Source organism: Simochromis diagramma, unplaced genomic scaffold (assembly GCF_900408965.1).
Source record: "Simochromis diagramma unplaced genomic scaffold, fSimDia1.1 OVJJ01000216.1, whole genome shotgun sequence".
Classification (NCBI taxonomy): domain Eukaryota; kingdom Metazoa; phylum Chordata; class Actinopteri; order Cichliformes; family Cichlidae; genus Simochromis; species Simochromis diagramma.
In genome coordinates this window covers 13584715-13600895 of record NW_024386883.1, presented here as the reverse complement: position 1 = coordinate 13600895, position 16181 = coordinate 13584715, and the positions used below count along the sequence as shown (strand labels likewise).

Below are 16181 nucleotides of genomic sequence, written 5' to 3'. Positions count from 1 at the left end.
TTCCAACAAAGTGAAATTTAATATCTACAGAAAATGTGGGAGAAACTAATTTCAGTCAGAGAAAAAAAGCACACTTTCTCAGTAACATGACTTGAATATTTTGGTATTGTACTGGAGATCATTTCTAAATGAACTTTTTTCTGATCCTCATTTTAAAATGCAAAATTAATCTGAATTCTAGACAATTAAATTAACTTGTATTCACCATGTCCTCTTCTTCCTTGGAAAAAAAAAAAAAAATCACTTGATATTCTCTCCATGAACAATATTTTTCAGTCTGCCCTTCTCTTTTGTGGCCTACAGGGGGCATACAGTGCACATTTTATGTTTATGAAAAGCTACAGCCTGGCAGTGAAATTCAAAATGTGCAAAACCACTCTCAGCATTTTTTTTTAATAGGAGGAATCCTCAAAATGCTCTTTACGGTAATATTTCCAAAAGGAGACACAAACCTCAAATGTTCATCTGCATTTTTTGAAGCTATGATTGTTTATGCTCCCTCGCCTTAACGTGTATACGCTAAAGTATATACAAGAACTTCAAGACTGTCAAATCAGTAATAAAAACATGTAGAAGGCTTCATCAAGAATACAGGTACAGACAGTATACCCTCTCTGACCTTTAAACAGTTAATCATAGGGGGCTGTTTTTGCTTCACAAAATGTCAAAATAAATACCAGCCTTTACAAAATGAAATAGATTCTGAAGGCAAAAGAATACGTTCACAATGTCTCACAGGTTTAAAATGGCATTTGAACTAATTTGTATGTAAACTCAGGGAAAGAAGAAATGAAGCTTTCTGTACTCAACTTTTTAAAGATCTTTGTCATTTTGTTTCTAACCAGTTCATAGTCTATAAAAGTAATATGCATTCAGCTGTAGAATAATATGTCGCACAACTTCAGGCTAATGATAAAGACCGTGTCACTGAAATCTAAAAAAAACCCACACAAAAACCTGACGGATTTTAAAAGTTTAGAGATGTTACATCTTGCAGATAACATCCTAAGATTTCTAATGCCCTTTCAAATGAAACAAAAAAAGTTAATGCAATAACAAGCCCACGGATCAAACAGAAGAGGTGTAGCATTCTGATTGATCTGTTGGAGCTGGGACCCACTGGGGAATGTTCAACAAACTGCAAGGAGTGTTTGTGTTAACTCATATATCGCAACTTTTCCAACACCTTCTGACTCTGCTCGATTTTTTTTCTCTCTACCCCCAACAGTCCGTACAGATGCTGCTGTGATTTTCTTGTACAAATACTGAGATCACAACATGGTTATCTCATTATTTTCTCAGACACATTCTGTTTTTCATCGGTCCATCTACGCATCTATTTTCTGGAGCCCCAGCCTATCGCAGGGCAAACACAGAGAGACGGACAATTTTGTGTCACCAATCACCCTAACATGTACGCCTTTAGACTGTGGGAGGAAGCCGGAAGCTTTGAACCCACCTGTAGGGTACTGGTGCTACTTTTTCCATCCACCAAATTGACAATCACACTGACTATACAAACACATAAAGTGTGTCCTACTTACAAGTTTGGCCATTCACAATAATGACATAATCAAGCAGTGATCTATACCTAATAGAAAACCAGCAAACTTGGCTAACGGTGGAGAAACTCCTTTGTCTACTGATGCTGTGAAATTAAATGGGACCTTCTGCAAAGCCCTGTTTTAAAAAGAAAATATACACCTTCCTAAAGAAAAACTGTGAGAAAACAGTCAAATAACACAGAAAAAAAGAAGCGTATATCAGACAATACTTCTCTGGTATATTGTTACTTTGAAAGTTGTTACAATGTTAAAGCCTGCTATGATCTGCACTGAGCATTACAACAGGAAACCTATTCATTACTAGTGAAACGTTCTGACATGGTGTGCGTCTGTGTGACCCAATAAAGGTAAGTACCACAAAGAAAACAAAAGAACTCAGCATGCAGTTAAAGGACTAGTGTCACGCGTAAGGCAGCTGAACATCTCGGTCGACTTCCCCGTTCAAAAGCTCTGCAAAGACGCTGCTCGACAAAGACGCTCATCAGAACAGAAGACAGAAATGTGTTAATGAGCATTTGGTGTTTTTGGCAGTTTCTTCTGTTTTTAAGAGCCACAGCTGTACAGCAGAAGAAGAAAGCGGTGTTTGAGGAGAGCACATGAGCTTTAAGATGAGGATGCTTAAGCGAAGCATGTATACTGCTTCCACCAACGTTTCCCCTTGCAGTCAATGACACGCTGGGAGGATTTGGTAATTTAACACATGAGCAGCATTGATAACTTTGAGGAGATTTTGACAGGGCTGCTGGAGTGTCTCAATAGTTCCACTTGAAACATTTATCATCGAAATTTCTACTTTGAGGCTATGAGATATGTAACTTCATCGTGAACTTCTTTAAAACTGAAGCTCTTCTTTCTTGCTTTCCTCTGTCTCTCATAATCATCGTCATCAATAATATCAATTATCATGCACAGTTTGTCCCGATAACCTACACATTCAAAGTTCATTACCCGTCCCGCCCCTCAAACTTCAATACAACATGCCACAGGGTACAAAACAAAAAGAACACAAAAGGAAAAACAACAGAAATCATCACCTTGACAGGTAACATAGCTTATAATCAGTCTAAGGCAAAAAAGACAAACTAAAGAACAAGTAGTGGGTTAGTGAATTTAGGAGCTTTCTGAAAAAACACTTTTCGTCCTCGTCCTCACCAGCCTTCGTCGTGGGAAACCCTCTGCACTCCTGCACGGCCTGATTTCCTGGCTGGTGTCTACATGGATTACTGACGTGGGGAACGTTACACCCTGAAGCTCTCTCCTTTGCCATCAATATGGCGCAGACGCAGATAAACATCAGTGCCAATGCCCTGCATAGACTGACTAGACAGAGAGCCACCGAGGTACTCCGCATAGGCCCTAGACGTGGGTAGGCCGAAGCCAAACCTGTACAACACACAGGCAACAGGTTTAAGGTGATTACGTGAAGTGACAGAATCACACCAGGCTGAAAGTGATTTACTGTAGGTGAAACATTAAGCTGCAGGTAAATACAGGCAGCCATCAGAGCTTTTACTGGCTCATAAAGAAGCCTACTGGAATCATCGAGACTGGATAAAATCAATACTCCTCTCTTATCTCTGACACAAACAGAAGTGCATCAGTAAAGAGCTTACCCATGCATAGGGTTAGACTGATTCCCACTGTTGGTGATGTTGTTGAAGAGGTTGCTCATGCGGGGATCCTGTGCACTCTCCTCAGCTGTGCTGAAGTGGTAGTCCATCACCTTGTCTATGATATTGTGAGGGATGCCGCCGCCGCGATCCGAGATCCTGAATTAGAAAGAAATGGCAACAAAAACTTGTAACGATACCTTCTGTTACAGGAAGTCTCCCCTGCAGCAGTGAGGAGCGCACAGATTTGCAAAGGAAGTACAAATTATTGGTCCTACACATTAAAAGAAATCAACTGGGCTGGTTTGGGTATTTGGTCACCATGTCTGGACAGGTAAACCTGCTCAGAGGCTCAGGACACACCTGGATTACAATTCTGGCACTCACCTGATGACAAAATCTATGTCGTTATTAGCGATGGTGACAACCACATCGGGGAGATTGTATGGGGTGTCCAGATGGCTCTCCATGGTGGCCCTGAAGATGCAAATTGAAGATCGATGTGACAACTGTACTCCCATTTAATAACAATCCACTATGCAAAAAAATATATCTTTTTAATAATACTTTTATTTTTCTACAGTCTGTCAATCACGAGGAGGCAAGAGCAAGTATTCAGCTCATTTAATTGATTAACTGATGCAATCCACTTTTAAATTTAAGCTGTGTGCTAAAAAGCAGATGTGTAGTCTAAACTACATACTTTTTCAGGCTTTTGAGCGAACAGTGAAGATTCTGTTGCAAACCTGTTCTTCTTATTCATAATACTAAATTAAATTGTGCCAGAGCCACTGTTGTGACACATGAAAATCTAAATTTTTCCAGGTGGATGACACACAATAATCTTTCTAAATGCTGGTCCAATAGCCCAGTAAAAATTTTTAAAAAGGACCTGTGTGCACACCGACTTGGACTTGGCTTCTATGTCCAAGCTGAAATCAACAACATTCTCTACACTCGTTAAAAGCTACATCAAAAGAGCCAGTCATTTTCCAAATTGCACCCCTTCTCTCCCGCTGTTGCCCTGGAAACCATTAGCAACAGCTACACTGGTGCCAACATTAAGCCAGCTCCAGGGCTCACTCACACCAGCACCAACTAAAATCTTCACTGCTCTCCCTCAATGATCCTTTATTGCCATCACATTATTGCTCATCTATTATTTTACTGATTCACATAATTTTTCACTGTCAGACAAAAAAAAAAAAAAAAAAAAAAACCAACCAAATCATTCAATATAACTTTATTTAACACAAGCTGATTTGAGGTCAGTGGACATCTCCGTGGGTGAGTGAGTGGTTAGTTTACCTCATGGCGTTCTTGAGGAGCTCTGGCAGGATGTAATCCAGAGGCAGAGGGATGAACGGGAAGCGAGCTGCTACGTGTCCGTTGATCCTCACCCTGGGCGAGTTACCGTACTGGTGCTCGCAGAGACGTCTATCAAACACCAAGAACATTTCTCATAATATTGAAGACTACAAAGTCAAAAATATATATAAATCCTCTGCCTCCACACTATGAGTGAAATGAAACTGTTTCATGACACTTTTTAAAAAATTATTAATGACTTTTTTACCTGATTAAAAAAAAGGAGGAGGAGCCACACGTAGTGTAGGGTGTTACCATGGACAAAGCAGTAAGTAAACCTCACAGTTATAGGAAAGGTGTTAGTTTTGTCTGCGTGGGATTAGAAACCAAAGCAGTGGACCTAAACTGCTGGATGACAATTACAGTTCATACAGTTCATTAAATGGAAGTCCAATTTCATTCATACAAATGTTAAACTGTAACGACAGAGAACACGCTGCATCTCTGATTGTTTCTTTGCAAACTTCCTTTGAACTTGGTTAAAACAAGTCTATAAAAGGTCATTTGATTAGATTACCAAAGACAAACAAGAATGAGAGCCCATTCACAGCTCCACACGCCGTTTCTGAAAGGTTATCTGATGAACTCGGTCAGCACAGGGAGAAAGTCACCGAAAGGTGAGATAAACTAAGCCGTACCAAACACTCACCTGGCAAAATCCACCCACTTCTCGATGATCTTTTTGGGTGAGAGACGTCTGCATATGATCCCAACAAAATCAGGCTGAAATGAACAAAAAAAAACAAACATTCTTTTTAGTCAAGTCTAAAAAGTATTTCACAAAATAACTAAAACACCTCTGATTAATCAATACTGTTGGTTTAATTACACAATAGCGTTTACTTAAATAGCCAGCTGCCAAAACAAACATGACGTATTTTATGCCTCCTTGTAGCTGAAGGTAAACACCATGAAACCAGCAACTTCTATTTGACAGGATCCTGTTGTCCCAACCCAACATTAATCCCATGTTTGCAGAAAAGCTGGACAACTATCACCTTTCCCCTTAACAGTTACCGCATGATTTGCTCTGGGTAACCGTCACCGTTCAGAGGTTTTCAAATCCTTTGAATAACAGTTGCACGTACATTATCTTCATGAAGGGCGAGATGGTGCGTGGCCAGCATTCGTATTCCCAAACGAGAGCACAGCGTTGTATCCAGGAAGTTGCGGATGACCATCTCATCCTGTGACAGCAAATAAAAAAAGCAACTGAAACTTCACAGTTGAAACTAACTTATCAACTCTAACAGCTTCTGGTGAATCACAGCAAATGTTTTATTTTAGCTCTACCTCCCATAAAGGTTCTGACATAAAGATGTGATTTAATGACCATTAGAAAAGTTTCCTGGTTTTTTCTGTGTAGCTGCAAATGCAAAGACCGCCCTCACTAACTTCTAATGCAGCCCCAGTAATTTAGTTCTGTAAGCAGGCCTGAAATATGACATAAAGAGCCTCAAGGGTGACTCCCTGAAAGCTTTAAGGAGTAAAGAGTTAAAGGCAGATCAGCAGTTTTCTTAAGAAAACACATCATTGTTAGCTGAGAAAGCCTTAAATAGTCTTTCCAAATAATAAAATAGTGTTTAATTAAACTGAATAACAAACAAACTGACATTAATAACCTAACCTGTGCAGACCGAGAGTAAGTTGTTTTAGTAAGGAGTCATTTCCAGCAAATGGTGAATCAGGTCAGTCTTAGTATCTCTGTACCTGGATGTGTCTGCGACACTCCCTGAAGCCCTGTGCCAGCATTGTGACCACATCCTTGTGGTCGTCCAGCAGCTGTCGCACTAGTTTGCAGAAACGAGCCTCCACGTCCTGATCCTTGATCTGCAAACAGAGATGCTTCACACTAAACCCGAGAAACCCGACGTTTAAAGAAACAGCCTGCTCTAAGAAGAGCCTTTTAATTATTTTGGATTTTATATTTATTCTGGCTTGAATGACTCAACGCTTCATGTTTACCTGCTGCACTGATAGAGTCAGCTTCAGTGCAGCAACGGCCTCATACTCAACACTTCTACTGCACAGAGATTTTTTTTTTTTTCTTCTTTCACAGAAACGCTGCTTCCATTTATGAAATTGTCCGTTTCTTTCACGACTAGAGCTTCACATTAACAGTTGTTTAAATCCATAAATGGTGTATTGAGAAATAAATAACGAATGCACAGGACCAGTGACTGAGAATCAGTCGAGCAATTCTGTGCAAACCGCTGTCATTTTAAAGCCACCAATGAGAGAATTCAAATGTAAAAGCAAAGCAGGTTTCAGGCATACAGATAAAAGCCGGGTGAGCGTGACCTGCCTCTGTAGCACAGAGATGTTTTTAGACACTATGATTTCCCCTGAGAACTATTGTAGTATAGGTGACTCCAACCCAGAGTCACATTATCTGATCCTTTGTCTCTGTAGTTTCCTCTTAAATCTAGGGACCTTTTATTTTTAGCTAACCTTGCGTCTGCCTCATCTCTTTAGAAATGTGTTTATACAAGAGAACAAGAGGAGTCTGAAAGTCTCAGCACAGTGCAGTGTTTCAACACTCCATAAAGAAGGCACACACCTTTATAGGCACTGAAATAGGTGTTGTTTTTTCTTAACCTGACAATGTTAGGGTTACTTATCAGATTTAAGTGTTTACATTAACACAGAGGAAAACATGTTCAGCCAGTTTGAAATCTCCAATCATACATGTGCGAACACACTGAGCAACTTGTACTCGTCTGCTTTGTCCAAACCTAAAAAGAACAGAACACAATGTTCACTTTGCTACTGCATGCAGCTGTCAGTGAGACAGTTTGGCACTGAAAACCACGTCTGCCCAGGAAATGCATTACATCTAGCAAGCAAGGATGACTGTGATGGAACACGTGTTATAGCCCTGACAGTACACAAATAAATACAAACAATAATCAGTGTGGTAGAAAAGCTACAAATCCTAAACTTGATAGCAGAGAAGAGTTATCCACTAACCTTCCCTCTACGACCTTTCAATGCCAAACAGAATGATTGGCGAGAAACAGATTTTTATTGACTCGAACAATGCATACGGCTAATGTTTCATTAGTTTTAATAACAGAGTCACGGTTTGTTTACTACTCAAATGAGCCAATCCTAAAGCGGCTGCGGGCAGATTCATCACACGTCTCGACAGGAAAAAAGGTTCACACTTCCTGTTTTTACTCATGAGCAAACCCACTCCCTGAGAAATAAAACTTGAACTTGTGACCCGTGTTTGTGCGCGTGTGTGTTTACTGTTTGTGTTTGAGTGGGTCGGGCACTCACCTCTGGAAAGTCACTGAGCATGTGATAGGCTCTGATATACAGTTCATGCTGTGAGAAAAGAAGAGAGATGCGGGCTATGGTTAGACCGATTTCTCTGTGATCGTTCAATCAGCCAGAAAACATCACACCACAAGCACTGTCCCCCCTGACTGGGCCTCACTGTGTTACTGACAAGTCCATGTGAGGCTTACATGTGGCAACTTTCACCAAGCATCAGTGGGATGAGTTTTCTGTTACTTGCAGAGTTGAGCAATTTCTCTGAATCAGAATTCTGCATAAATGACTAGACTGGCTTATTAAAATCCATGTGATCATCTTGATGTGCAAAAGTTGGAGAGTTAAAATCAGTTCCAGCAATTATTTCACTTATGATCAAAGAGCTAAACAGTGAAGGTACAGCCACTCCGACATCACAAGTAGTGGCACAGAAAAGGAGCTTTTGCTTTATGTAATCGACACAGAGCGGCTCCGTGATACCAGAAAAGGAAGGAATCTGGGTGAAAGTTCACCAGCAACGAGACATGCAGAAGCAGCGAAATACTCAAAGTGCTTGCAGGGGAATTAAAGGCTCAGCGGGAACAATGACAACAACAATTCTTTTGGTGTCAAAGAGTCTGTTATATCCAGACACATGCGTATTTTTCTGGTTAAGTTTTTGAGATATATGTATAAAATGGCATCTGAAAAACTAAACAGCCCTGCAAGATCAGAATCCTGCTGATGTGGACAGTTTCTGCTGGAAAAAACATTTTCCCATGAAAAATTAGGAAAGTAGAGAATGACAGCATAGTCATTAAGTATGAGTTATTGATATGACAGGCCTAAGTCATGTGTGCAATAACAGTATCAAAATTATTTACTGGACAAGGTGTGGCACTGATGTCGTTACAGTTAATCAAAAACAACCTTGCCTGCAAAAAGTTTGGAAGACTGTCAGAAACTTAAATAAAACAGTGTTTTCGATGTCATTTAAACCTTATTTATGATTTAAAAATAGTACGATGGTAAATATTACAAAATCTGAGAAATTGCATTGTTTCAAAATATTTTGCATTTGGTGCCAGAAAATCATTCCAAAGTAGTTGCGACAGCTGGCAGGAAAGTGGCAGGAAAACAAACCACAATTAAGTGCCAAAAGGCTCCTCGAATGGCCACATGAGGTTGTTTCTGAAAGTGGATCCATCTCCATAGACTCCTGTGTTAAAATGACCAACTAAACAGCCCCGGAAAGCATCCAGAAAATAAAATAATGTTTTGTGGGACTTTTTTCTGCTTCCTACATTTGGATACTGTTGAAGCTAACCGTTAAGGGCACGGCAGCTTAGACTGACAGGTGTGCTGACACCTTACTGCCTGCGCTCACCTCTGCTAACTCAAATAACTGAACTGAACCTCTCCACTGTGTTTGCAGTGTTGGTGCCTTCTGAAGTTTTTTTTAATGACAAATAATAAGACAAGCTTTCTGATAATGACCATCCAGGCAGCCTGTGCTTCAGTTTTGTGTATTTGTCTGTTACTAAGCACCACTTATGTGTTTATAAGCATGTTTATGATGCATATTGCAAACCAAGCTTCCTAAAAAAAAAAACACCAAAAAAAAAAAAAAATCAGATGATAACTTAAAACCCCATCACTTTGTCCAAATATGGGAACTTCCACCTAAAAATGTCAAATGTGCAATTTGTTGCGGTAATATGCAATGCTCTTCCTGAAAAACAACATCTGGGTGGCAGAAAACAAAACCTGCATTTATTGTTCAGCATTAATAGCACCCAGGACAGTTTTACCACAAACCTGAATACAAACATGTGCTTTCAAATCACAAGCTGCAGCTCCTGCGTCAGCAGTAGGGGTGGGTTTTTATAATAGATTAAAATCGATTCTGGCTTGGATAATGTAAAATTGATTCATTAAAATCCTGAATCGATTTTTTAATATAAATTTATTTTGCCCGAAATGCCAGAATCTCAGGTGACATCTCACAAAATTTCAAGAACCACCAAACAGTTAAGACAGTAAATGAGAGCAGGTACACGGATTCTGCACATAGACTTAAACACACAGCGCGACCCGCGGATCAGAATCAGTTAGATGTCGCCTTTCTCACGGTCGGGGCTGAAAGCCGACAGCTCGCTGATTCTGATGGGTCGGCGGGTCCGCGCTTTGTGTTCACGCCCTTCATGCGCCGATTCTAAAGCTGTTAGTTTGATCTCTCTCCAAACAATATTGACCGAACCAGCAGCAAAAGAAGATCCAAACGCTTCACATAAACATCGTCATGAATTCACTCTTACTTTTACTGTTTTGCTTCCACTGCGATGCACAGCTCTCTCTCTCTCTCTCTCTCTGTACTTCAAGAACAGTTTCCCTTTCTTCATTATTCGCTTGCTTGTTACGCACAAGTCTACCGTTGTTTACAGCGCTGTCGGCCGCTGTTTTTTTCCCTTTTACATTCTTCCGAAAAGAAAACCTCATTTCTGCTGTTCAATACTGAACAAATTTAAACTTTTTAAAATTATTCAAAATGCAAAACGCTTAACCGTGTCTCTAATAAAACCGCTGTAACGTCAGAGGTAACGTTCATATGTTGATTAATGGTTTTCTTTCGTTTTTGATGTACTGCAGAATATTTTTATAAAATCCCAGGCCAGGAAAATCACCTTCATGTTTTTCTGTGTTTTATCTTCAGCTACTTTGACACAAAGGCATCTGCTGTGACGCTCACACCTTTGATAAAGTCTTGCGTGTGTCAGCTTCCTTTTTATTGATACAAAAATATGTAAATGTACTGATCTGAATTATAATATTTCTGACTGTCAAAATTTCCCAGATTTAAATCGAATCGAATTAAATCGAATCGTGGATCGAATCGATTCGGGACCTTGTGAATCGGAATTGAATCGATTCTAGAAATCAGTGACGATACCCAGCCCTAGTCAGCAGTGCCATTGATGCTCTTTATTTTAATAAAAAAACAGAACGGTACAACATTCCTGGTATGACCCATGTTTACGGGATATGGATATCCCATAAAGAGTCTACAGGTTGTTTGATGTCGCCATTATGTGTATAAATAAAACCCCTCCTTTCAGTTCTTGCAGTCGTATCTCAGCTTGGTATTGAACCATAAACCTGCTGTACCTCTTAATGCACAGCCATACCTCCCTGTCCACTCTGACGGGAGTGGACAGGGAGCATCTTAAGAGCGCTTTCAGTCAAGACTTTCCTGCGCAGTATTGTTACTTTCTATTTATATAATCAGTTACAGGGCCCACTTCCTGTATAGCTCAGCAATCTGTAAACTGTATTTGGGTGTGTCTGGAGAGCTGTGCGCTTACCACTTGCAGAATCGTGGGGTTGCAGCCAATAATGAAGGGCAAACTACGGAAACCCTTGATGCGATGAGCGATTCGTACAGGCAGCTCCTTGTGGAGGTACTTGGCACTGCTCTGTGAGCGTAGAAACACACAGAAATAACAATGAAGAGTCTCAGAAGTCTCATTATTGTTACACTTTACAGAAATCCCAGCACGGCTGAAATATTTACCAAGATGTGGTGTCCATCGGCAGACTTCCCAGAATACAAGAGGGTTGCTAAAGTCAGTCGAACAGAGGCCTAGGGAGAAAGCGGCACATAAAATTACACACACAATCATAACAGCAGGGTTGAGATTGTGTTTTAGTTTCAAGTGTGCAGCCGTAAAAACACACATGATTGTTATCCACATAAATGACTGGCTGCTTAGCCTGTGACAGATAAAGTCCTTCAGGCAGTTCATGCAGATTTTTAGCTGGGACACTGAAGGACACTCCATACTTGTCTTAGCTGTACACTCTGGTCCAGGTGACGAGCAGAACATAACGAAACATTTTCACTGCGGTATATAATTTATATTCAGAAAGTCCATAATCTGGCCTTCCAAACTGCAGTAACTCAGAAAACTAAAGCATTACTTTGTGATTGTTTGATGGCGGTTAAGTCTACCCAGACACAGACACAGAGACCTGGAGCTGTGACAGCAGAAAAGACAGCTGTCTTTATCCAATCACTACATTTCTAAAAAGTCACACATGTAAAAACATTAGCAACTTTTTTTTGTCTGTGAACTTATTTGCCTGGTCGTGAAAGAAAGGTTCCTGAGACTAAAAGCTCTGGGCACTTTGAAAAAACTGCAAAAGTGCTCGGAGCAAAACATCTAAAACTCAGCTTGTTATACGCTCGCTGCATGACTGTGTGTTTTATTTCCTCTCGTGAGGCCAAGCCAAGCCTGATGTTGAAGGCAGGATATGGATGTACAAAACAGCACTGCTATTTTGATGTGCTTGCAGCAACAATGATGCATTTGCTTAGTGTATTATTATGTTCTCATTTGGTCCATTTTGGTGCTGTAGATAATAGAAAGAACACATGAAACACCCCCTTCATATCTGCACACACAGAGCCTGAAGCAGAAAAACTGGTCTGCAGAGAAAGTTGATAAACAGCTTCGTGATACCTGTTATCACTGACTAGGCCTGTAGATTTTGTTGACTCAATTTGTTAAAACAAAGCCTTAAAACTGTTAAATCACAGTTCTGATAATTGCTTTAATTTAACAAAATGCATTAGAAAGAAAAGACAGTGGCTGCAGCAGACACCCTTCATTGTTTTAAATGCAATTAAATGTTAGAACTTCGCTCTTCTCTACACACAGCCCACAATTAGCTATCCTGTCTGCTAACGCACTGCCAACAGAGAACCATGTTCAGCTCATTACGGCTTCAACATCACCTAGACATCGTTGTTAGACTTTCTTGTAAGAGTACGTTTGTTTTCAAGAATTATTTTCCATCTCTATATCGATTAGAATATAATCAGATTTAAAGAAAAAATTATCGATAGAAAGACAGGGAAGATATATATCTCTCAGATAAAGTCAGAGTCTGACAGTGATAGTTACAGAGGCTAAGATGGAGGTAAGTCACTGTGGTAAAGCAAGTCTAACATTTAATACTGTGCTCAGTCATCACTGACTAATGTATGTAAACTTGCCACATTATAAAACCTTACAACGGAGCCACAACTCCACCAACCACAGGCATGTGCACTATAACAGTGCAGAATGCACAGCTGTATGCCTGGTGATGGTCTACAGATCTGGGAACAGATCTCAAGTTAGAAACCAGGATAAATGGAGCCTAACAGGCACACCTAAATCAAACAGGCATCAGTTTTATAAGCTCTAGCTGTGTTTACCCCAAAAGGACACTGACACTCCAGTGCTAAACCGACATGCACAAGTGGAGAATGTACAAGTGGAAAAACACTACTCATTGCTCCAGGATCTAAATGCTAAGTAATGTCAGTGCAGTCCTAATCTTTACAGTAGGTCCAGTGGGTCCTACACCCGCAGGTAGGACCCACTGGAAACAACAATCTGCTGGATTGGTCGTATTACATTATGTATACTGATGCAGACATTAAGCCATCGCATCGATATCACTGTACAAAACAATAACATTTGTCTTCCGTAAAGTGAAAATGTTGTCGTTGGGTAGTGTTTTGTTTCAGTATTTCAATTCCTTCCTCTTTTTGCTGTAAGAGTTCTTCTTATATTCACTCCAGTAAGGGAGTAAGTAAGTGAAAAAAACTGAAGAATGTGACCAAAAAAACAAAACAAAACTGAGCCAGGAGGAAGAAAAGCATCTATGCTATTTTTATTGGTAACAATAACAATAATAATAATACTACTTAACATGGCGACATTCATTCAGGAGTTGTGTTTTCTTTCTTTTATTTCACTTGAAGGCAAAGTATTTTAGAGATTGGCAGAACAGATTGTTACCCTTGCTTCTCATTAACTGGGTCAACGTCAGCTCAGCTCCATCGCTGAAACTTTACACCATCAAGTCTCCTGTTACTGGACAATCGTCTTATATCTATAGTGTAGCTAATATTACAATTTTGCGTTGGCACCTCGTCTGGTCCGGTAAACATCAGCGACAAAGAACCGACGTTATAATTTGTCTAGAAGCTCAGCAGGCTGCAGATAAATTTACCCGGGCGTTGCGTTCAGGTCTTCGGTACCGGGCATGTCAGCCGCTTTACATTATTACTGAATTATTATTATTAAATAGACAATTATAATTCAATACACTATATGACTTAAAACAACAACAACAACAACAAAATAACAGAACAAAGCACGCTCTTTTCTTTTGCTAGAGGAAACTCCGAAATATTAAAGGAAAATTACAAATTATTACTACTACAGACACTGCATTGTAGGTGACAGCTTTATTCCTCTTATAGAAGGAAGTCGTTTTTAAGCTTCTAACTGACAAAACATTAGTTCTGAAGGCTAAAGCACTGCTCTTTTAAGTAGCAGCATGTCACTGCTTTTCCACCTGCCCCTGAACGTAGCACAACCCAGCCGCAGCTAGCTACAGCTAGCTTAGTTACACAAGAGTTCTGAGACCTTTTCAGGAGAAAAGACCGGGAACCCGTCACATTTATTACCTTTTCTGCAGAAGAATCTATTGCAGACTGGTTATAAAACGACGTGACAGTCTTCGACCGCTCTCGTGCCATCTCTGAATATCCCTGCATCGAGGACGTTGACCGAAATCTCTGGCTCCCCGTGCCTGCCAGCGGCGGTACTGTTTTGGTGGCGGGGGCCAGCAAGAAGGTGCCGAGCCTCGGCCTAGCCCTGCTGGCTGCGCCGCTCAGCATCTCAGCCGCTACACCCGCCAGGACCAGACGCATCTGGAGATGAGCTGTGTGTGCGAACAGGGCTGCCCTGCTCTCATACAAACACGGAATATCACAGTCGCTACGAGGCCATTAGGGTCGCGTCGTACTAGAGCACAAAGGCACGTATCTCTGAATACAGTTGCGTTGAGGGTGCAGAGAGGGCTTTGTGCGCATTGGCCAGTGGGGAAGAGAGCTGGGGGAACGACATGACAGCTCAGCCAATCAGTCCACCAGAGGCGGAGCGAAGCAGCATCAACAACACCCCGGAGCCCGGCGTCTGCAAAGCCCCCCCGCACTGTACTGTACTGTACTGGTGGCAAAGCAGGAACAGCCGGTTGTCAAATTGCGCCAGTCATAAGTTTTATTGGCCGACTTGAGGCTGAAGGGGACATTTTAACATGTATGTTACTTGTGAATCGTTTATGCAGGTAGAAACGAGCTCAGGACCATTAATTAGAATGCCTTTTGCTACTTAGGATTTTTCCTGTTTGTTGAAAAAAACAAAACGTGGTTCAGGGCCCTGCAGTTAGTGTTTGCTGTGTGCCTGTTAAGAAGTGAAAAATGCAAATCCCACAAGTTTCACTTCCTGTTAAATAAATGTAAATAATGATAGAGAATGTCCCAATAATCCGCCCCAAGAACCACGGATTGAACCGCCCAGCCTCTTACCTTTTACTGCCACCGAACACACTTTGAACCCAATCCTCATGGGGGATCCTGTATGTGGTGAGCCCACAGAAGACCCTGTCCCTTAAGCTCCTTCCCCAGACCCGGCCCAAGAGTGCAACTCCAGTAACCCTAACCCCCTAACCCTAATCCAGAGTAAACAGGTCCCTTCATTTTTTTTTTTATCTTTCATGGTGCCCTCATCCAGGATTTGCCTTGGGAGACCCTACCAAAGGCAAAAGCCCCCTGACAACCTTGGGATCTTAGGATACATAGATCCCAGAAAATAGCTTCCTCCAAACGGTAGAGCGCTTCTCCCTTAGAGATAGGGTGAGGAGTTAATAAGTAATTTGGGAGGGAGTCCCAAATGAGTTTTCCAGGCATGTCCTAACAGAAGGAGGGCCGAAAATAGGTGTCACAGGATAGGTGTTAGAAAATGAAATGATGAATAATAAAGAATGATGTGTCATCATTGTGTAGATTTTTTTTCAAACCACTGGTGAGAGGGCACTTCTTAATACCTGCTATATTTCAATGTTAGGAAGATGACTAGGGCAGAAACACTGAAGGTGAAGAGAAAGACTCAGTCTTGTTTTGCACTCATATAGCCTTACATGAAGTGTGGTTGAATTAATACAAAAGTGCATTCTTTCTAAACTGTTAACAAAGGGACTCTGCTGACCTATGAAGACAAAACAGGACAAAAGTCTGAGGTAAAAGTTTGGACATCCTGCATGGTTGGATAACCTGCTCAGTAAAACTTGTTTGGGGAAGTTTTTTTTTGTAGCAGCAAGTCTTTTGATTCTTGTGTAGAGAATTTACAGCCATCCCTGCCAAAGTCTTGGGTTCCCAGGAGTCTCAGAACGCCTTTAGGAGATTTCCTATTATTGTTTAGGTTTGTGGACCGGGAGAGTCACGTCAAAACCTTCATCTTACACTTTCTGAGCTGGTCCATTG

The 16181-nt window shown here is 40.9% G+C and overlaps 1 protein-coding gene across 1 annotated transcript; it reads right to left on the bottom strand.

Moving 5' to 3' along the window:
- On the bottom strand, nt 1–14727 carry bckdk (branched chain ketoacid dehydrogenase kinase). Its single transcript, XM_040032417.1, has 11 exons — nt 14325–14727; nt 11373–11441; nt 11164–11274; nt 7826–7873; nt 6254–6373; nt 5632–5730; nt 5193–5266; nt 4484–4612; nt 3563–3652; nt 3179–3334; nt 1–2948 (listed from the first exon to the last, which is right to left on the bottom strand). Exons 1-11 carry the CDS (start codon nt 14568–14570, stop codon nt 2804–2806), a joined length of 1287 nt encoding a protein of 428 aa, XP_039888351.1. The 5' UTR covers nt 14571–14727; the 3' UTR covers nt 1–2803.
- Nucleotides 14728–16181: the final 1454 nt, after the last annotated feature.

What these genes read in the sequence shown, in the direction of transcription:
- bckdk (XM_040032417.1), bottom strand. Translation starts at nt 14,570, where the DNA reads ATGCGTCTGGTCCTGGCGGGTGTAGCGGCTGAGATGCTGAGCGGCGCA. An exon ending in AGTGTCGCAGACACATCCAG is followed by an intron (nt 5,731 to 6,253) that starts GTACAGAGATAC and finishes TTGCTGTCACAG; the next exon opens with GATGAGATGGTCATCCGCAA. An exon ending in TCGCCCTTCATGAAGATAAT is followed by an intron (nt 5,267 to 5,631) that starts GTACGTGCAACT and finishes TGTTCATTTCAG; the next exon opens with CCTGATTTTGTTGGGATCAT.